The sequence below is a fragment of the Dendrobium catenatum genome, unplaced genomic scaffold (assembly GCF_001605985.2).
Source record: "Dendrobium catenatum unplaced genomic scaffold, ASM160598v2 fragScaff_scaffold_1598, whole genome shotgun sequence".
NCBI lineage: Eukaryota > Viridiplantae > Streptophyta > Magnoliopsida > Asparagales > Orchidaceae > Dendrobium > Dendrobium catenatum.
In genome coordinates this window covers 120,642-143,391 of record NW_021320060.1, presented here as the reverse complement: position 1 = coordinate 143,391, position 22,750 = coordinate 120,642, and the positions used below count along the sequence as shown (strand labels likewise).

The following is a 22,750-nucleotide window of genomic DNA, read 5'->3' as shown; positions in this document are numbered from 1 at the left end:
TTAAATCTTCATCTTGTAATCAGACGGCATCACTTCAACTTTATCATCTACAAATCACTCATCATCAGATGCCACATCCTCGCAAAACAAAGGATCTTCATCATCCATTAATCTTTTTTTCTTCAAATTCCTATCTCTGAGTCTCCTATTATAATTAATGTACACCAATGAATTCATCCTCAATGTTGACAAACGATTTCTTCTCTTTGTATGTACTTGGTTGTAGGTACTTCAACTTCTTTCACAGCCAGATGAAGAACACGTCAAGCCCAAAACTTTAACAGCAAAACGCTGCAATTCTGGAGTCCCATCACCAAATTGAATCCACCACTCAACTGGAGATCGTTTGACAATTATATCTTTTGCTTGTTGTAATCCAAAAAAGCTTTCTTTATTTCTAAAAGGTACCAATTGCATGCAGCATTTAATTTTTCAGTTACATCACTTATTAGATGATCCATGCAATGATACAATCTCAACTATATTTCAGAATTTGTAGACTTGTTCTCTGCATATTAACACTGAGGGTTTAGATAATAGCCACTGCATGCAAGTGTCGGTGAAGCTGTTGCTCCCACCTATCATCAATAATATTACAAATTTTCCTAAAGCTTCCCTCATTACCTCCTAAGTTGGAGGCAACCATCTCTTTGGCTTCATCCATGGCATTGTAGATGAAACTCATTGCAGTCTTCTCTTAGTATCCATCATCCTTAAAATATGAACTAAAGGTCTAGTGGTTGTAATGACATATAAGACACTTTGTCAAAATCTATCATTTAAAATAATCTTTCTAATCTCTTTTCCCTCAGTTTTTTTTTGCCCAAGCACAACTCAATCACTGTGTATATGTGAACATAGCCTCTAAAGGTTCTATAGCATCCAGCATGCTCTCTAAGGTCAAGCGGTGGCAAATCTTGTTGCTGCTGGCCTTAGAATTTCTTTTTTGAAAATTTTCTAAAAAGAGCTAGAACCCAAGAGTGGTTGTAAATAAATTTGATTTTTTTTTAGTAAGTGCATTTTTATGTTGAGGTAGCTCCCCAAGCTTCTCAAGAATCAGATCTATGCAATGTGCAGCACATAGAGTTGTTGACCTCATTTTTGTATGAGGTCACTTTTGACCCCTTTATGAGCTTTAGACCTTAGGTTTCTTTGGACTCTAGATCCTAGAATCTTCCTAGTCCTCAAACCTTAGGCTCAATTTAAATCTTGATTCATTCTAAATTCAAAATCTAGACTTAGGTCTTAAAATCCTTTCTAGGTGATTTTTCCATCACCTTGAAACCCAGTCAATTGACATCTGATTCAGAATCTGTCAATTTCATATTGATGTGACAGGTCTCTAGTGCCAACCCTCCAAATTTAAACTCATTTGGAGGAATTTAACACTATAAACTAAATTCAATTTCAAATATTGCAAAACCTTCAAATATTTACAATCCATGCCACTGGACCTTTTACCCAGTGGAATTTGACCTTGGAGCCCCCTCCAAATCCTTTGATCACTCCCAAGACTTTAATATTGACTTGTTAAGCAATAATCCACATCTTTCTAGATTTAATTTGACCCAGAATTGACCTGAAACCAAAATGACCAAAATGCCTTTAAAGAAAAATTCTTGGACTTTTTGGCCTAAACTCAACTTGATTTAACCATCAATCTTTAAAATCTTCTCCAAGTATTTTCAAATAATTTTTGAGACCTTTTGAACCCAATTCCAACTTTGGGTCAAGTTGGTTGATCGAGTCAACCTATTTTGACCTAAAGGCCCCTTAAGGGTCCAAATGGTCATTTTGACCATAATGACCTCGCCTTGCCTTAGAACCTCTTCCAACATGTTCAAAATATCATTTCAAACTTGTTGATCCCAATCATAATCCCTGGGTCAACCTAGTTGACCAAGTTAATCATGGTTGACCAAAATACCCTTAATAGATTTAGACATTCATTTTCAACCCAAATGACTTTTCTTAATACATCAAATCACTTCCATCAACCTCAAAATACTCATTTGAACCTATTCGACCTAAACTCAACTCATGATTTGACCAGGCTGACTAAGTCAACTATAATTGACCAAATCAACCCTTTAACCCAACACTTGTCAATTTTAACCATTCAAGCCACTTTGAATAAATTTAACCCATCAAAATCAGTCAACTATACACCCTTGACATAACCAAAATTTCTCCAAGTTAAACCTCCTTGGGTTGACTTGGTCAACCCATTGGGGGGGTGGTGAAAACTCCTCAAATGTCATGTATTTGCTCTAAATTCTAAACCCTTGACTTCAAAACCCTTGGCATGTGTCTTATAGCACTCTTGACCTCCCTCATGCACATCCTAGTCACCATTGACTGGTCAAAAGTCAATGGGTAAAAAATAACCTTTGAAATGAGACCATGACATGGCCACCTCATCATCCCATAATGCAAACCCCTTCTCCAAGCTAAAATTTGCTTTTGACTGATGGAAATCTACTTTTTCCCTCCCTAATTGATCCCTAATCTAGCTCTATTAACCATGCCATGGCTTGGTTTAGCCAAATGAGAAAAAAGGAGTGTGGGCCCCCTCTCTTGGCTCAAGGCAAACTTCCTTCAAACCACCAGCCTTTCCTTGTTTTGGGCTGCTCATGGGACATATGTCACTCATCTAATCCTTTCCCAATTGAATCCTAGCCATCCAATTCACAAACAAGAGCTTAAGGTGGGAGAACTTGCCCTAACCCATGACATTGGACTCATTTCTCTTAAGTTCCAAAGCTCCAGCAGCCCTTAAACTTTCAAGAGCTCCTCCCACACATTCCAGCACTTTCCAAGGCCTTCTCAAGCCTCCCCCATCATTTTCAAGCCTCAAATCACTAGTTTAGTGAGGAGAGAGCATTCTAGAGAGAGAAGATTTTAGGATATAACTCTTGATCCGGGTAGATCCAACTCTTTGTGTCTTCATCAAAGTTGAAGATGATCACTGTAGCTTTCCAACAAGCCCAAGATAGTGAATTTCCACCAGATAGATTGTATGATATCTTCATTTTTAGTTTAAAATTAAATTTGAAACTGCAGCAAATCTACAATGCATGGAGCCTTCAAACTCCATGCATTATTAGAACACGTTGCCCTCTAGCTACGTTCAAATTTCATGCTATTTCGTCGAGTATTTTGAAAGATATGGACATTTGAAATTTTTTAACTCTGGTTCGACCAGAGTCATCCGATCGCGCCTTTAGCGCGATCGAATGTCCCAGAATCTTCCACGTAGCCACTCCCAACCCGCGCGGTTCTCCCCAAGGCTCGAATGCGAGTACTTCCGCGATCACAAGGGCCACGTGGCGGCCATCTAGCCGTCGATCGCTCCTCTTTATAATCGGACAGTTGGATCTATTGATCCAACATGGTTAAGTGGTACGTTCAGGACCCGACACATGGCACCATGCTTCGTCGCCACGTCACCGCAGCCAATGATTGGCTGACGGCTGATTTGACCCAGAATTGAATAAAAAATGTTTTAAATGTCCCAAATATTCTAAAATTTACAGTAAATCGAATGTTTTACCAAATAGGACATTTTTGGGCTCGTTAGAAGGGCATTTTATCTAGTATTTAATAAAATTAAGTTTGAGTTGATTTATACACTATATTGTGAGATATTTAAGCATGTTTGAAATATATTTTTTGTACTTTTCTCACAATCCAGTGATCAACTGGAGCCCAAACTTTGATGAAAGATTATTGGGTATCTTAAGCATGTTCAGTAATTTTTCTAGGGTCAGATTTGGACCCTAAACTTTAATTTCTAGGGTCAAATTTTACCCAATCGATTTATATGAAGTGAATTTTTAAGGAAAAGGGTCAATTTTGGACCCTAAACTTTAAAAATTCATAACTCCCTAATTTTTTAATATTTTGCTGTGAAATTCCTGTGATGTGAATGCATATGTACCAGGGTTACACACACCAAATTTCATGCCCATTTGAACAGTAGAGACATCTAGGGAAAATAATTAAGAAAATGTATAGAAAACTTAAAAAATTCCTATGGAATTGTACACACACCAATAGGGGTGAAACTTGAACAGAGTAAACCTAGTGATATTTTGAACCAAAGGTTTAAATTTCACTGAATTTAGAGGTCATTAAGTTAGAAAATTAGCTTCATCAAAATTCAGCACCTTAAAGGACCCAGAAAATTCAAAAAAGTATAATAAATGCATATTAACTCAAAAAAATACAAATAATACCTCAAATTGACTAGAACATAATCCTCTACCTAGGAATAATAAAAGCCCCTTGACTGAACCCCTAATTTGTCCTTAATTGAATTTCTAATGAAAATAAATAATTAATTAATTAAAATTATTAAAAAAATCCAAATAAATTCTAAACACTTGGAAACACGTCCTTGGGTCATTCTTGACCTTTGAAGGTGATTCCATCAAGTTTGGAGTTGATTTGAATTAAAACTTTCAAAACCTTTCTAATTGAATAGATTTTAAAATTCCAATAAATATCAAACTTCCAAAATTCATAACTAATTACAGAAAAAATTCAAATTGGTCAAACTTAGTGTCTTTCAACTCCATTTAGGGTCTAGTATTTTCTAAGTGCCAAATTTTTAAAATTAAGTCAAAGTCAAAAAGTCAACATTTTGGTCAACTCAAGTCAAAATCGAGTCAGAACTTCGATAATTCATAACTTTTCATACAAAACTCCAAATTGAGTGTGCTACTAGTCTAACAACTCATAATAAGGTCTACTTTCTTTTAAAAATCTGAAACTTTCAAATTTCTTTCTAATTTTAAAAGTCAACTTTTGACCCCTTAGTGCATTTAGATGATCCCTAAATTCATTAATTCATTTGAATTCCAGAATTTCATAAGTTGGTTAATAAAATGCTCAACAAATCTTTTAAAATCAGTAATTAATTCTTTTTAATATTAATCCATTCCTTTAATTTCAACCAATTTAAATTAACCTAATCAACCCCGATTACTACTAGTTAACCCAGGCCTACGAGGCTATTAGCTTAGCCCCAAGGAAGGTAAAATAAATTTCACGGCCTCAATGTGAAACAAAGGTAATAATCATTCAACTTTTAAAATATATTTAAATAAGTTCTTAACATACTAATATCTAAACTCTAATCTAAATCTTCCCTTAAGCCTTAAAAAACTGAAATCTTTAGATAACTTTAATCAACTACCCAGCTTAGGATCTACTCCAGCCACACGACCTTCTATAGACACTTTAGATGGTTTGCTAGGACAACCAACTCTAGATCTAGGTTAAGCCAGTGTTTACTTTCCTGTTGTGTGCCAGATTTTTCGTGGTTTAATGCATTTTATGGATGACTATATTTGCTTTGTTTGCTTACTTTTACTGCACTCTGTAAGTTATTTATGTATTTGGTGACTAGGTTATCCTTAGGATAGGAACGATCTGGATGTTCACATAGTTTGTTGCAGGTAGTCACGCTCATACAGGGCAATAAAGAAGGGGCTAAATTAATAAAAATCAATTATAAAAAAGCTTGCACAGGTGCTTCAGCTGCTAAGCCCCCAAATAATAAAAGAGCGTGGCTAGTGTGTTTATTTACTTTTCTGCATATATATAACTGTTTGGGAATATTTTTGATTTATTAACTGCTTAGGAAAACCCTGTAGGAGAGTCTAGAATTTTATTTCATATCAAATATAATTTGTGCAAGAGTTAAGTGTTATGAAAGTGGAATTCTGAGTTGGGATACATAAATCCAAATGTTGGATTCCAAAGAGAAAATGATGACTTTTAGGGGAGTAGTCATTTTCTAATTAGAAATCCAAATTTGAATCACTTCTTCCCTATCCAAAGAGGAAAGAGTGGCCTTCCCCTTAAAGGAATAGCCCTCTTATCCATTTGTACCGCTTTTGTTTTCGCCTGAATATGTAAGACTCGTAAGGGTGTAAAAGTTTTATACTCATAATTTAAAAGTTTAAAATTTTAACGAGTCTAAATAACATAGAAAGATAAAGAATTTAAGGAATTAGACGGGGATCGACCCCAGGGTCGCATGCATATTTCTGCACTCTTCCTTTCTTTGCTTTAGACTCTTCCCCACTGCGGGTAGAGTCCGGATAGTCTGACCTATGAGGACGAGGTGCCAAACCTACGGAAGCCCAATCTTCTAAAAAAATTATTTTCTAAGCCTGTTTTTTAACTTTCAAGCATATCTGATTTGAAGTTGTTGACAAGTATGCATCGCATTATAAACAAATTAAAAGTGTCAAAATTCTGATTGCATTAGTCTTTAGCATTTTGCACCCAACATAAGTCAAAGAGACCAATTAGAAAAAATCTTTAGATGTTGGCCCCAGCTCTTTAAAACTTTAAATAAAACGTCCCTGTCAATCTTTCATAAAAGATTGGACTCATGTACTTTAAATTGATTAGGTGGTTAGCTGGCTCCTCAATCCAGGCTGGGGTAAGTCTAGATCTTGCACTGCATTAGTTAGGTTCGGACGACTGTGGCCCAGCGTCCAAATTTAGATTTAAGATCCGGGGCAGATCTTTGATTATAAGACCCCAACCTCCGAGAATATAATCTCAAATTTCTAATAAAAAACTCAACTTTAAATAAATCCTCTCTCAGTCCAAAATGTAAAGCCCAACACTTAGATAAAGTTGGGACACTTCCGGATGGTTCAGGAATCTCAAAGTGTCCCCTACTTTTCTTCCCTTGATTCTGATAATAACTGCTCAATTTTGATCCACTCACTTATGTGATTCCAAAATTCACCTCTTTTTGATATAACTCCTAGAAAATCTAACGAAATTTTGTCGCTATTTTAATTGAGAGTTTTCGTAGGGGACTGTATCCCTACGATGTAATTAACTACAAAGGCTTGGCTCGTATGAGATTTAGAACTACACACGCACCTGATTTAAAAAAAAATTAAAATTTATATTGAATTCCTTTGGGAAAGATCAAAAGATGATCGTTATTAGCACATTCAAAGAATTATCATTGAATGGTATTATTTCCCTTTGGAAAGATACATCTTTCTTTGATAAGGCTTTGGATGTGAACTTCACGATCACACTTCTTGAATATTATAGCTGGATATTCAGTTGAACCTCATTTTGACCCTTCGGGGCCATATGAAGTTCTCTTTAGCATCCAGTCACAATACTCAAGATGAGATTCATAATTCTAAATCTGAAACCCGCCCTGAAATTATATTTTCACTTTCCGAGGTGATATAATTTTTTTTTAATGGGATAATTCGATTTTAGAATCAGAATTCAATCTCAATTTCAAAATTCTCAAAGAGAACTAATATTTTTCAAAACTTTTTTAAAAAAATTCCACCTACAAGAGTCCAGTACAGATTCCTCTTCTCCATAAATTTTTACCTGCAGCCTTATAAGAACTTGCATTATCTATTACAACTTGTACAACCAAATGTTCTCCAACCTCATCAACAATGCTATCTAATAATCTAAATATGAACTCAGCATCTTTGACCTGATCAGATTCTTCAATTGACCTTAAAAACACAGTACCATAAGTGGGACATTTTGTTCAAACCTAGGAAATTACAAAAATTGTATAATTTTTAAACGTTTTAATGTGTCCACGACTTCAAGAGAAATTTGCTGAGCAAAATTATCACAGATTGTTCGAAAAATCAAAACATAGCATCAATATGTAATAGAACGAACATATATCTGAAAAATAAAAATTAAAAACATATAAAATAAGTAAAAAAAGATACACACAAAAGATGCACAACATAAGCATAGAGTACTCACAACATACGCACAAGTATGCGCAGTATACGCACAAGTATGCGCAGTATACGCACAACATACGCATAGAGTACTCAGTGTTTATGCACAACGTACGTATTTCCTACACGCAAAATTAGCACAAACTACTCTATTTTAAAAGTTTAGGGTTTAATTGTTAAAAACTTAAAATTTAGTTAGGGCTTAGGTTTCAAATTTCAACATAAAGTCATAAACTCTAAATACAGAGAAAATACGATGGCATCAAAGTATCAAACATTTAAAATGTTTTGAGATGGAACGCATACGCATAACGTAAGCAGAAAATACAAAGAACTTCAAAACCCTGAACACCTACGCATAGCATAAGCATAAAATACGCAGAACTTGAACAGAAAACATACCAGCAAATTACCTTTCTCTTTGGGGGTGATATCTGAGAAAGAAGTGAATGCTTGAAATTGCTCGGGAGTGAATGCTTGAAACATATTCCGAAAGTTGAAAACTGAAACGCCGCGTGAACTATGAAATTTTTCTGTCATTTTACCTTTACCAGGGTTTAAATATTAATGCCACGTCAACATCTCACTAGGCAATCCACGTCGGCAATTGGGGGGGCCGAACTGAATAAAAATATATTAGGTTAATTTGTTTTAGAGGTGGCGCTTCAAAAATATGAGGCGAGGCGCCCGCGCCTCAGTAAACTTGAGGCGTAAGCCTCAAAATCTGAACTTATTGCGTCGGCTTTGAGGCTTAAAGGGACAATATTGCGTTGAGGCACTACTTGAGGCGTGCCTTTTATTTCGCAATTTTAAACCATGGGTAATGTCACATAAAACTTCAGCCATGTGATGACCCTGTTAAGAGAGTAGATGTTTTAGATCCGGCCTATTATAAGAAAGGGAGAGGTAGATTAAAAAAGACTTGTTTAGAAAGTCTTAAAAAATAAACTTTTTCTTATATTTAAATGAGAATTTGATTCTCATTAAGACACAATGGAGAAAAAAAAGATTCATGTAGTCGACCCTACAAAGTGGGATAAAGGTTTGTTGTTGTTCTTGTTCTTGTTGGTCTGATCTAAGAGAACAACTATGATTTCTAATCATATGATATGAGTAATCTAAGTTTAAAATCTAGACATTCAAGGTTTATTTTAACTTTGAGAAAAATAGAGAAATTATGTTTTTTTATTATTTTATTTCAATAAAGCCAATAGCAAAGTTGTAAGTAAAAAATTTTTGAGTTTATCCCAACAATTTTCGGATAAACTCAATTTGTTCTTTGTTTAAGAATAATGGCTCGATTCCATCAGAGTTTTTTTTTTTTTTTTCTTTCACCGAAGCTTTTTTTTTTACCTATTTCTTCTCTTGGTTTGGAGGGTTTCTAGTTGACTAAAGTATCCTTTGGGCGATCGGATCTACCACAATGATCACACCAAAGATTATATCACTTTAGCATGTAGCTCTTTAGGCATTAACCTTCACGAACAAGAAGTGTTGTGTTATATACTTATATCCATGGGAAACCATTAAGCACTCACCATGACATTATTGTCTTCTTATATCGGCAAATGCTTCGTAAAGGCACAAAGGAACTAAGGAAGCCTTTGAGCAAAAATTATTCCTTGAACATTATCAAACTTCTTATTAAAACCAATTAAGAAGTTTAAATAGACATTTCTTTTCAACAATCCTTCTATATTTAAATCCATCTTCAAGACAATCCCATGTATGTTCTTCAAATATATCTAATTGTTCCCAGAGTCAATTGAGACTTTTTAAGTATCGAGTGAAAGAAATATTCCCTGCTCTTCAATCATAAAGGATGCACTCAATCTCAGATATCTTAGATGCATTTTCAATGTAGAAATATTTCTTGTTTGATGTTGATTATATTTTCTCAATTGATTGGATAGGAAAATGTTTAATTCTATTTCATTAGTCATGGAATGAATAAACCATGACATGATCATTTATTATCAATCTTCTAACTATGATGCACGGATACAGAGATAGTGACACAGACATGGGACACATCAATTATTGAAAATATAAGACACTGATACATTAAACATGATATTATCATTTTTATATCTTAAAAATAACATTTAAAATAAGTAGAATGTTACTAATAATTAAGAAATAATAAATAATTTAATTAATATTTATACTTAAAATAATTAATATTAGGATTACGAGAGTCGAGCATAGATTTCGTGTGTTAGGAATCGAGGGAGAAAGACAACAATACTATTGAGAGTTTGGCATCGATGTTGTGCAATGGGCATCAGGCATCAATGTTGAGATGACGTTGCCTTCGATATCAAGACGGCATATGTCATAGATGTTGAGATGGCGTTGGGCAAACACGAGATGTCGAGATGGCGCGTAAGCATGATTGTGAGTTTAAAAATTGCTAGCATTAAGCATCAATGCCAAGACTATTTCAAAAATCAATATTGAGATTATTTTGAATGATTGACGTCGATGTTGAGATGATGTTGGACAAAGACAAGATGTCAAGATGGCGCGTATGCATGATTGTGAGTTTAAAATTTGCTAGCATTAAGCATTAATGCCAAGATAATTTCATAAATCGATATTGAGATGATTTTGAAAGGTTGATATTATGACAGTGTGGGACGCTGATGTTGAGAAGATATAGTGTATTATTGTGAAACTCTAGCCATAACCTGCCAGTAAAAAATGAAGATGAGAATGTTCAAAAAATGAAGTATTGAGTGTGGGTGATTGTTTTGAGATTAAGGAGAGGAAATAAGAATTTTATTTTTTTATTAATAAATAAAAATTTAAAATACAAGAAATTATATTTAAAAAAAATTATGAAATATTTAAGACATCCGGGTCCAATTTAATTTTAATATTTGTCTAATCAAACATATCTTTAGCATATCTAACATGAATCAAATATGTGTCGTATCTCATACGTGTTGAACACTGCATACATTTTGAAGAGAAGTATCGATGTATCATTAGCTTCCAAGATACATAAGATCTTCATTCAGTTGGAGAGCCTCTTTGGTATGATGCTCATCTCTCCCTCTCTTTGCGATGAATATGAGCACGATTGGGACCATTAAAACAAGAATACCCATAGTACTTACTATTGCCTATAATGCGACAAAGTGAACCCCTTGTGCTATTTGTATAGCACGGTACAAGGTATCAAAATGATGTGAACTATTTCGCTATTTTTGGGCTACAACACAAAGCATATTCAACACATCCAATTTTGTTTCTCTATTTTATTGTTTAAAACTATTATAAACATTACTTAATTTTTATAATATATTAATATTATTTTTAATTAGAATTTTAATACTCGCTCATATCAACCGTCACAGTAACGCACTTGGCTTGGCTCCTCTTTAAAGTTCTTTGCACCTAGTGATGACTTAACCTCCTCTGCAACTTGTAGATTCAAAATGATACAACCTCTTGCACGCAAGGTCGACTTGACTCCTCTTTATAGCCCTTCAAAAGGGACGACTCCTTTTCATATACAGAATTTTAATAAGAGTACACATTTTAGGTATCTTGGATCTATTAATGAGAGTGATGGTGAAATAAATGGGGATATTATTAGTAGAATTCAAGTTGGATGGTTGAAGTAGAATGCATCAAGCTTATTGTGTGATAGAAAAGTCCCCATCAAACTTGAGGGAAAATTCTATAAAATGGTGGTGAGACCTACAATGCTCTATGGTGCAGAATATTGGTCATTAAAAGAAAAGCATAGTACTAAGTTAAGTGTTGTAGAGATAAGGATGCTCAGGTGGATGATGGTTTTGCCCTTAGAGACAGGATACAAAATGAGCATATATGTGAAAAGGTGGAAGTAGCTCCAGTGGAAGATAAAATTAGAGACAGTCGTCTTAGATGGTTTGGTTACATAAAATGACGGCCTTCCAATGACCCGGTTAGGAAAGTAGAGGTATTAGATTTGACTTATATTAAGAAAGGTAGATGTATACCTAAAAAGATTTGGTTAGAAAATATTAGAAATGATCTTTCTTTATTAGATTTAAACGAGAATTTGACTTTTAACAGGACACAATAGAGAAAAAGGATTCATGTAGCCAACGCCACATAGTGGGACAAAGGCTTGATGTTATTTTTATTGTTGTTGTCGATCATAGAACTTATGTCAAAATGCATGAAATGAAATGCAGAACTCACAATGATTATGTCAATTTCAAGACACAAACAAAGCAGTTCCAAGTCAAAATGTTTCAGATATTTCTGCATGCATCTCCATGTTGTCAAACATAAGCAAATTACAACAAAAACTTGGTAGTTTCCAAATAAATTGATGCGTGCATTCAACTAATCCAAGTTATCAATTGAACGTTAGAATCAACATAAAGTCCTTGAATATATTACGTTGGAATCTACAAGTTACCAGAAGCTTGTATTTGTATATTCATCAGACGCATATACTTTCCTAGAATCTCACTAGTTTTGAGTTTGGGTAACTAACTAATGAAAAAAATTTCAGGTCAAGCATCATCTTTAAATGCAAAGTGATGCGTAATTTTCAATGCACATGTAAATCAGATACTCAGATGGCAGAAATTCTTAAACAAATTGCAATTCAAAAACTGTGAGTCCTTGATCCCAATGGTATGGAGATCAAGCCAGGTTGTTCGCAGATTATATTGAATGAAGTACCTATGTGGAGCACTGAAAAATGCCCGTTTCTGAGTCAAGTCAGTTTTCACATCACATTTTAGATTGCAAATGGCCTGATTGCAGAGCGCTTGCTTACATGCATGATAAAATTAAAGATAATATAAACAAACCCAACAAAAATAATTTTTTCTCTTCCAAAAATAGAACAAATAAAAGACACAAAGATTACATATATTTCAACCTTCTTGCACCTGTCTAGAATAATTGAAACACTATTTTGCTGAAGTTTAAATTCAATAAGATATTAAAAAAAATAAAGCTATGTACATTTGTTGATAATGATTATATACTAGATCCATCAACACAAATATCAAAATACACTTAGCAGGTGTTCGATTATCATATTTTGAAACAAGCCCAAGATATTGTCTATTTTAAAGCCTTAGGAACGCACAACTGTTTTATTTTGAAAGAATTTCAGAGCTGCCTAGAACTAACCTATAAACAAAAATATACTGCTCCAACTTACCAACGTGATAGCCAAGTAGCATTAATGAAAAAGCTCCTTAAAAAATAATATACAACAACTTGGTGGCTTGTAGCACACTGAAAAAACCTGTGATCATGTTTTTTGTTTTTCTAAATTGTCGAACTGCACCGCTGTGTCAAGTATTAACAAGAGAGGGCACCAAGTACAAGATGTTAAATTTATAGCTAAACAGAAAATTAACAGCACTATTTTTCTTAATATTCTGGCTAGCTAAGCATCTTAAGAGTCATGGATCATAAGACGCCTAAAAACAGCATGAATAGTGCAAAAATAAAATGACCGTTAATCAACAAAAAGAGATAATGTAAAGCAGGTGAAACATTAATTTATGTAGCATAAAATGAAAAATGTAAATGAAGGTAATAATTAAATTATATAAATTCCAAACGACGTTATACGAGAAAGATTTTAAAATTAAAAGACTATAAGCACCAGATCTGACCAGGTAAGTTGCATCAAACAGTAAAAGACAAAAAGGTTGGCACTCTACCTTGAGTACGATGTGCATCTTTGTACAAATGATGAAGAACGAAGATATGAACCTTTGCAGGAATATACTCATTCATATTCAAAAAGCACATCAACATGTACGTATTTCCTCATGACCGAAAATACAGATGAGGTAAAATTTGCAAGCATTTGGCATTCTTCTCGAGTCTTTGCCTCAGATAGAACACCGTGAATGACTAACTTATTAAGGTTAGGACACCTATCAACCATCCCGAAAACCCATTGACCAAAGTGCTCACCTATTACCGACCATCCCAGTTCCAATGTTGTAACATTTTTAAGAGATAATGAGCCATGTAAACCATTATTAAACAAGCTATCCCTTGTGTCATAGCTTAAGCAAAGATGCTTAAGGTGAGGGAAGCAAATAGCAACAGTCTCTGAATCCATCATCTCATCCTCATCGTCAAAAACTACACCCCAAAGCCGGAGTTTTCTAAGTTTAGATGACCTGGAAAGCATCTGGTAGAACTTTGACCAGGTGATTGTAAAGGTGCTGACATCTATGACCTCCAAGTGGTCCATGCTCTCACCAATATCCAAATGTGTGATACTGACATCATCAAGCTTAAAAATTTTCAAGGCACCTTTTCCAATTAGCTCAAACAGGTCAAGATTTAATGTATCTAATTGCAAATTCTCCAAATTATCAGCCTCCAAAATTATTTTATCGACAGCTAATGCTTTGGCATATAAGCTCCTCAATGTTAGGCTGCTTAGTTCCATTGATGATAGTGAATCTGATGTCACGATTTCCAGCGATACAAGTGTGAGAGTCTCTATCTTTGGACAGGCAGCTAATAGCAGGCTCAAATCTAAAGCGGAGACACTAGCATGTCTAAGGGAAAAAGATCTCAGTGAATTAAATCTCTGGTAGCTTGGTTCAACCCCAAAGACGGAATTGTGGTCCAAATCTAACACCTCAAGTTTCTGTCGACCACATTTCTCCAAAATGTTCACAGTAGGCACGGTGCAAACATTGAAAGATAGACTCCTCAGGGTTTCCCTCGTATACATGAGCCAAGCAATCACAGGTGCAGCCGAGAATTCCTGTACATGATCCATACGGATCGAAAGGCACTGAAGGCCGATTGTTTGGAATATAGTCTGCGTTATGATTATTTCAAGCCGCCTGGTAGTGAGATCACGGTAAGCAGGGAAATCATCAGAGGAAAAGCAAAGGGTGTGGAGGTGCTTCCTAAAGGATTCTCTCCATTTGCGGCAAGTTGAAGAGGCAACCACAACTTTCCTTGCACTTCCTAGATGGGATAGAATGTTACCAACAACTTCCACAGGAAGGTTATCCATGAACGATTCGGAGAGCATAGGCACTCGAAAGGAAGTCTCTACTGTTCAGAGGAATAGACCTCTTTGCATGTCATTGGAGGCCAACTATCTGTAGATAAAGAAGCCTGTGTGGCGTTCAAAAGATCCTAGAGCTGTTAGAAAAACTGAGTTCCCAGCATATGTAATACCCCACATCTTGCCTTCCTGCATAAGCTGCTTAGACATGGAAACAGGATTAAGAATTTATCAGAAGGGGGTATTTGAATCAAGAAATAACATGAAAAATATACTCAAATAAGAAAATTCGTATCCTCCAATTAATTATCTGCTTCATCCAAACACCAAAGGGCTGTTTGGCAATAGGACTTACGGAAGATTTGAGCAGGATTAGCGAAAATCCCGCCAATAAATTCTGCCAAAAAGGATTTCGACTTGGCATAACGGAATAAATCCTCCATTACCACTGTTTGCGGTAAATCCCGGATTACAAAATCCGGGAGTTCGGCGGATTTACGAGATTTGGCCGAAGAAACGCGCTAAAGGGAGAATATGGTTACCTTCGCAATGAGCGAGCTCCCTTCCGTCGTCGTCGTTACTTCCGATCCAATTTGAAGGAACGGCAGTCAGAAAGCCGTCCCGAACAAAGCCGAAATCTTTTATCGATTCGTTCAAAATTTTATCTCACGCGCCAAGCAGGCTTAGTCGAACAGGGAACAACCAGAGAAGAGGAAATTGTAAAAGCAAACCCTACGGCCTACGGCTGAAATCGGCGGAGATATCATAGGACGTAATTAAATTAAAATTAATTAAAATATATATATAATTAATAATTAATTATTCATTAATTAATAAATAATTTAAATTCTAATTAAACTATTTATAATGATTAGTTATTAATGATAATCATAATTGAAATTAATAATTAAATTAGAAATAATTAAAATTATAGTTATATCGAAATTAAAAAGTAATTTCATAAAAATTATTCTTTAATTATTTTATTTTTGCAATTGTAATTTATTAATGATAATTAAAATTGAAATTAATAGGTAATTTGCACTTAAAATTTAAGTAGATATTATTAATTAAATAATTAACAATGTAAATAATAATTAAATAATTAATGAGTTGTAGAATATTTAAACCAATAATGAGGTACTTAATAGTACAGTTAATCACTAAAACTAATTAAAGAACACTTAAATAATTAAAGAATTTTTAGGAGTATTACTTAAATAATTACTTATTTCAAAAAATAATGAACTGATTAATTTAATTTGAATTACTTATTAAATTATATAATAATTTAACTAGTTTGTAATTATATTATTAATTTATCATTATAACTTATTTATGATAATTTAAATTAAAATTAATAAATAACTCTTAATATGTAAATTAAATTGAAAACATAACAAATGTAATTTTTAAATGAACTAACCACCGTAAATCCTTTATTATGTTGTCAAATATTTTCAAAGAATTTAATAGGATTCATCACTTAACTTAACAAACAGTTTCAAGATTTAACAACTCCATTATTTATTAAATTCTAAATAGCTAAATCTTGCTAGTTGCCAAACAGACCCTAAGAGCTATTATTTCTTCCTTATCTTGACATTAAATAAGCAATCCATGGAAAGGATAGTTGATAACAAATTTCAGAGTCATCCAGGTTTGTCATATGTCTGATAGTCAAGTCATGACATAAGCTGAATAATCCATGATAAATAATACTTTCTAACAAATTTCATAACCATCCAGGTTTAAAATGTGGATAAATAAATAGGTGTTCCATCAACGAAAGTTAGCAAGGCACACAATGCCTACTCGAAACTCAAACAGGCCATCTAATTGGTTTCAAGAATAACTCAAAATGAACACACAACATTCAAACATGTAAAAAAAAATCTAGAATCTACAAATTTCATAAAATTTACTGGTTTTCCCAACATCGCAAGAACTTCCTGTCCTTGTGTATTTATCATTCAATAAATTAGGCGACCCGTATTCATAAAGAAATTGGTTGAAAAATATTTCTCCCATATTTAAATCCACAAAGAATGCCAGCCTTTGAAAAAAATAAAACAGATGAACATATAGAAATATTCTTCTTTCGAGAGAAGCGAAGATTGAACGAGGATTTATTTAGATAAAATAGATAAATGCGGTAATTTTTATCAAAATGAGTATGAGGCAGGGGAAGGGTCCATCGACTCAAGCATAGCTTTGTGGGTGATTGTTTGCTTTCTCCCTCTCAGCATTTCCAACTTCTTTTCTACTTTGCCCAGTGATCGCACGTGCGGTGTGGTTGATGCATAGGGCCTAAGGTTTATGCTACCTAGTAATTTTGTATTATATAATGCTCGGATGGTATAGCTTTACTTGATTGTGTAGGTTATAAATGATACTTTATTTGTGAATTTATAAGCCCTAATTCTATCAAAAAGAGATGCAATTATAAGTATGAGAGAAGGAATTAATTTGTTTTGGCATTTCCGAATGACCCTCGCTCTCCATTCTTACTCCTTCCTATGAGAGCCTGTGGCTCTCCAAATCCATCCTGTCGCCTCCTCTCTCCTCACCTACGCCAACAAAAAGCTCCGGCGATCATACCGTCACCTTCATGGACACTCTCCGCCTGCCCTAGGGTGTTCGTTTCCGCCTCCGTCAGCGGAGGACCCCCTCAATCCTATCAGCAGCTGCAATGGAGGCTTCAGTCCCACGCGAAGAGGACGGAGCACGATAAGGACGAGGAAGAGGAGCGTCCGGTCCCCTACAAGGTGGATGTAGTCTCATGGAGAGAGCGTCGGATTAGGGCTAAAGTTCTCGTCCATGCCGATGTGGACACGGTGTGGACGGTGCTCACTGATTATGAGCGGCTTGCCGATTTCATCCCAAATCTCATCTATAGTGGAAGAATTCCCTGCCCGCATCGAGGTAGAATATGGCTGGAGCAGAGAGGCCTGCAAAGGGCTTTGTACTGGCACATCGAGGTTAGAGTGGTCTTGGATCTTCAGGAGTTTACTAAATTGGATAATGGAAGGGAGCTACAATTCACTATGGTTGATGGAGATTTTATGAAATTTGAAGGGAAATGGTCTATCAAAACTGGCCCAAGGTCGTCAACAACAATTTTGACATATGAAGTTAGTGTGATCCCAAGATTTAACTTACCGGCCATATTTCTTGAGAGAATTATCAGGTCTGATCTTCCAGTTAACCTTCGGGCCGTGGCTTGTAGGGCTGAAAAATGTATTGAGGATGGCCAAATTTCTCCTTCGCTAGAAAATGGTGTGGGTTCAAGTCTCCCACCTACCATTCCTTCACGAACCATGAATTTTTCTGATGATCTATGGGAGACAGATATCCTGCCTTCGGCAATGCTAAAGGAAACTTATGCGGGTCATGCCTTTGTTTCTGTTCGTTCTTCAAGTAATAATGATTTCAACAGCAAATGTGGCGTGTTTGGAAAAGTCTGTATATTAGATAGTAGGTCATGCATGGCAGATGAAGTCCATTTGCGTAGATTTGATGGCCTATTGGAAAATGGTGGTTCTCATCGTTGTGTGGTTGCTAGCATTACTGTCAAGGCGCCAGTTCATGAAGTTTGGAACGTTTTAACTGCCTATGAGACACTACCAGAGATTGTTCCAAATTTAGCTATCAGTAAGATTCTCCTCCGCGATAATAGCAAAGTTCGCATTCTTCGGGAAGGTTGCAAAGGTCTACTCTATATGGTCTTTCATGCACGCGTTGTTTTGGATTTGCATGAAAAGCATGAGGAGGAGATCAAGTTTGAGCAGGTTGAAGGAGATTTTGATTCATTCCAAGGAAAATGGATATTGGAACAACTTGGGGATCAGCACACTTTGCTCAAATACAGTGTAGAGTCAAAAATGTACAATGATACTTTTCTGTCAGAGGCAATTGTGGAAGCGGTTGTGTATGAAGATCTTCCATCAAATTTATGTGCTATACGTGATTTTGTTGAAAATAGAGTAACTGTTATGAGTGATACTCCAAATAAAGCAGTATCCCCAGCTGAGGATGATGTGTATCTGAATGAAAATTTGCTAAAAGAGAATATTTCTAGAATTACTTCTTCTAATGCATTGAAGCGCAGGCCTAAGGTTCCAGAATTGCAGAAGGATTTAAATATCCTTAAAGCTGAAATTGTTAGATTTATATCAAAATATGGTCAAGAAGGTTTCATGCCCATGAGGAAACACCTTCGCTTGCATGGAAGAGTGGATATAGAGAAAGCAGTCACTCGGTTGGGTGGATTTAGGAAGATTGCGAGTTTTATGAACCTTTCCTTAGTTTACAAACAAAGGAAACCTAAAGGCTACTGGGATAGCCTTGAAAATCTGCAAGAAGAGATAGGTCGATTCCAGCGAAATTGGGGAATGTTGAAAATTAAACTTGATTAATTGGGCCTTTGATTGAGTGGGCTTTCTAATTGAGCCCATAGCCTAGAAAAGTCTTTAGAAAACTCTAGAATTCTACTTTATGGTGAATGTTTTAGAGGATTCTAGAAATATATTCTAAAAAGAGTTGTTTAGAGTATTCTAGAATATGCAATTAATGACTTTTGTAAAAGAAGATAGGAGAATAATCTAGAGAGTCAATATTAGCCATTGGATTAAAATGTGTTGGCACAATCCTAAGGGGGAAGTCACTAGTATAAATAGGTGTGGAGTCTTTGTGTTTATGTAAGAAGTATAATCAAGAGTTCAAGAGTGAAATAAAAGTGAGTTTTATAAGTGTTCCTCTTCTCTTCTAAAATTCTTCCTCTTTCTATAGCCTCTTATTTTCCAACAGGGAATGGATCCTACCTACATGCCCAGTAGAAAATCTTTTGAGCGTGCAGGGCGTTATGACATTGCCCGAGCACTGGAGAAATGGGGCGGTTTGCAAGAAGTCTCACGCCTTCTGTCTCTTGAGATTAGGCATTCCAGAAGAAAGGCTGATTGTGATGGAGATAACCAACTAGATTCTAAATCTTCTAAGGAGACCGTGGACCAAAGAACGACATCACATAAGCCAATTATTTCGCAAGATACACAAAAATGGCTCACGAAACTTAAAAATTTAGATATAAATTGGGTCGAGTAGAAGCTGGCGGACTCTTAAACTAATATCCCATTCTGTTCTTTCTCTCATCTTTTTCCTTTTGAGTCTTGTTTATAAATTTTTTTGGAATTTTGTTGATGTATGATATCATTGTTTCTAAGTAAATATTTGATCTTTTTGGTTAAAAAATAACATAAAAAATTATAAGTATGAGAGAAACAAGGAGCAATAATTAAATCTTTAATATATGCAAGTTCAGTTCTAACTCAAAATGAAAACCAAAAATTAATTGTCATTGGAGTGGAGTGAAAGTGAAACAAAATTAATCATTCCCAAAAAATGATACATGTACTTTTTTCTAACATCAACAAAATGAAACTATCTATAGAGGAGATTTGGATCGAGGCAATCAAGTAGCTTTTAGGTTGAGTATGAATTATCATTTCTGGTAGCCCACACCAGATTGGCCAAATAATATTATAAATGGCTAAATTTAAAGAAGCGTTAAATGTGCCATCACATAAACGAGAATGGCAACTATCATAATGCCATCTAGTTAGAAAGAAAAACTTCCAGCTTCATCCCATTTTTGGATATTTCCATTTAGTAGGATATTTCAAAGATTCATAATGTATAGGTTTAAGTTATGAATTACACTGTTATCCTCATTCTAGTGCAAGAGATATTGAACCCCACAAAAATGAGAAAAGAAAATTTCAATCATACATATCGGATTGCATGAGTTATGTTTCATAATTTTAGTTAAAGTGCTATCAAAGAGGAAAAATTATACTTTTGGAATTGCTAACCTCATTTTTTATTAAGGTTGACTTTCTCTCCTTGGGCACTCTTAGCACTTAAGTTTCCTATCTTAGTGGAGAATCTTCTCCCAAGGAGTTGTGGACAAATTTAATTTAACGTCCAAATACAATGTAACACAATATTTGCTTTAAATTTATATTTTGAGTCTTTAATCAAATCTGCATAGATTGACATTGTACAATCTATAAGGATCGACAAATATTTTCACTATCGATTTGAGAAGAGAAACTTTTTATTCATGATTGAATAATATATAGATAATAATCAATTAGTCTCAAAGGATAAAAGAAACATTCACTAATATTTCAATTATGAAATTAATTCAATGTTTAAAGTTTAGGTCTTCATTTCATAAATCTTTCCCCTACATTAGAAAGAAGCTAAGATAGAATTTATTTTATTCTAAGTTATATACTCCCTATAGGGGCAAACTTTTATGGTTAATTATATCTCCTAAGAGAATACTCTCGATTAAAGTGAAGACTAAAGATTTTCAAAGACGTATTGATCTAAAGAAATATTTGAGCTAACAAGATTTAATATATAAGATTTAGATTATAATTTCTCTAGATATCCTCAAAATTTAGATTTAGACCCTTTTATTTTAAAATAATTGAATAGATATATGCAAGACTAAAGAGGTGGTTACAATATGAACTTATACTTGCTTGGAGTAAGTTGTCAGTTAACAATCCTAATGCACAATCAATCACATTTGATGGAATGTGTGATAGGCTAAGCTCTATCCTAAGAGATAAAATGATTAATAAGAATATCAAATTTATGACACAAGATGAGTAGTTTTAACTTTTAATTTTAATAACACTAGCGAGAAGACTCGCTGAGAATTCTAAATTTTATCTTATTTAATTTTCCTAGTTAAATTTTCCAACCAAAAAAATTTCTTAGAAATTTTGACAACATAACTACCCTATCCAAAGGAAAAGCGTAGCATCCCCTGAGTGCAATGAGGATAGTGCTACCTTACCTACGATGGGTATAAAAGTTTGGTTTAACAATCATTATAAAAATTAAAATGTGTGCATATATTTATGATTGGATAAAAGGGTTGTGTATATAGTATCCAATACTGTATCATCTTAGAACAAATATACATGTTGCTACAAAGTTTGGAATATGTACACCAAAAGAAACCTAAGAAAATTTCTACCCACTAATGCAAATTATCACCCATATGAATGTAATGTATAAAGAAATATAAATAATAAAATATTGAATATAAAAATTAATTTTTTTATTCATTGATTTGATAATTTGGAATATACTCAAACCATGCAAGAAAGAACAGTGGTCAGGCTCTAATACAACAAACCTCAATTTCTAATCCTACTATATATATATATATATATATATATATTCAAATATACTTGCTTATGATCTTCAAGCACTAAATATTCTATGGAATTCTAAAAGAGAGTATCCTCCAAAGAAAAGGATATCATATTTTGGAGCCCAATTTATATATGTATAAGCATGTATATTTAAATTTTTTATAACTCAAGATGTTGTACAACTCGATCTATATATATTTTAATTTTATGATAACTTATACATGTTTACATTATTCCTAGGTACATTCAACTTTAACTCTTATAGGAGTTACAAGAGTTTAAAGTAATATAAAAGCATATAAGGTGCAAAGTAGATGTGTAATAACCTAATGCTTCTAATGTAATCCTTAAAGAGCTTGAGTGCACCAATGGGAATTTAGTATGTATGGCATTTAGATTGCCAAAAATAAATAAATATATAAGGTACTCTCCAAGAAAAGCACCTAAAAAGTAAAACGCACCACTGGCTTTGCCTAGGCTAGAGTCGGTTGCCCTAGCAAATCATCTAAATTTGTGTAGAAAAGCTATGTAGCTTGGATAATGATGGGGGAAATGGAGTGAAATTTTTAATTATATAAAAATTTAGAGCTCTATCACCCCTAAATAATGCTTAGTTTTTTTTTTTTTTTTTGATATAAAAAATAACATAACCCCACTTAATATACACAAGTATACATGTCGAATCAAGTAATAAAGTGATAGAGTAGTGTTAAACCCATGATGAAGTATGCTTGCTT

At 34.3% G+C, this 22,750-nt stretch overlaps 2 protein-coding genes across 4 annotated transcripts in view; one reads left to right on the top strand and one right to left on the bottom strand.

The window, feature by feature from the left end:
• LOC110094181 (F-box/LRR-repeat protein At1g67190) overlaps positions 1-15,528 on the bottom strand; it is a 34,153-nt gene extending 18,625 nt beyond the window's left edge. For 2 of the 3 annotated variants that reach the window (XR_002302844.2, XR_003703076.1), the window contains exons 1-2: positions 15,321-15,528; positions 13,457-14,976 (exon numbers count right to left, since the gene is read on the bottom strand). Coding sequence is in view for 1 of the 3 variants with exons in the window: in XM_020819343.2 (XP_020675002.1) it covers positions 13,525-14,802 (1,278 nt within the window). In the remaining 2 variants the exon portion in view is untranslated. Of the gene's footprint in view, positions 1-13,316; positions 14,977-15,320 lie in introns of those variants that run through there. The other variant, XM_020819343.2, reaches the window with a different exon arrangement.
• A 1,672-nt stretch (positions 15,529-17,200) lies between these two features.
• On the top strand, positions 17,201-19,529 carry LOC110094187. The gene has a single exon (XM_028700836.1). The coding sequence runs from the start codon at positions 17,298-17,300 to the stop codon at positions 19,194-19,196; it is 1,899 nt and encodes a 632-aa protein (XP_028556669.1). The 5' UTR covers positions 17,201-17,297; the 3' UTR covers positions 19,197-19,529.
• The last annotated feature ends 3,221 nt before the right edge of the window (positions 19,530-22,750 follow it).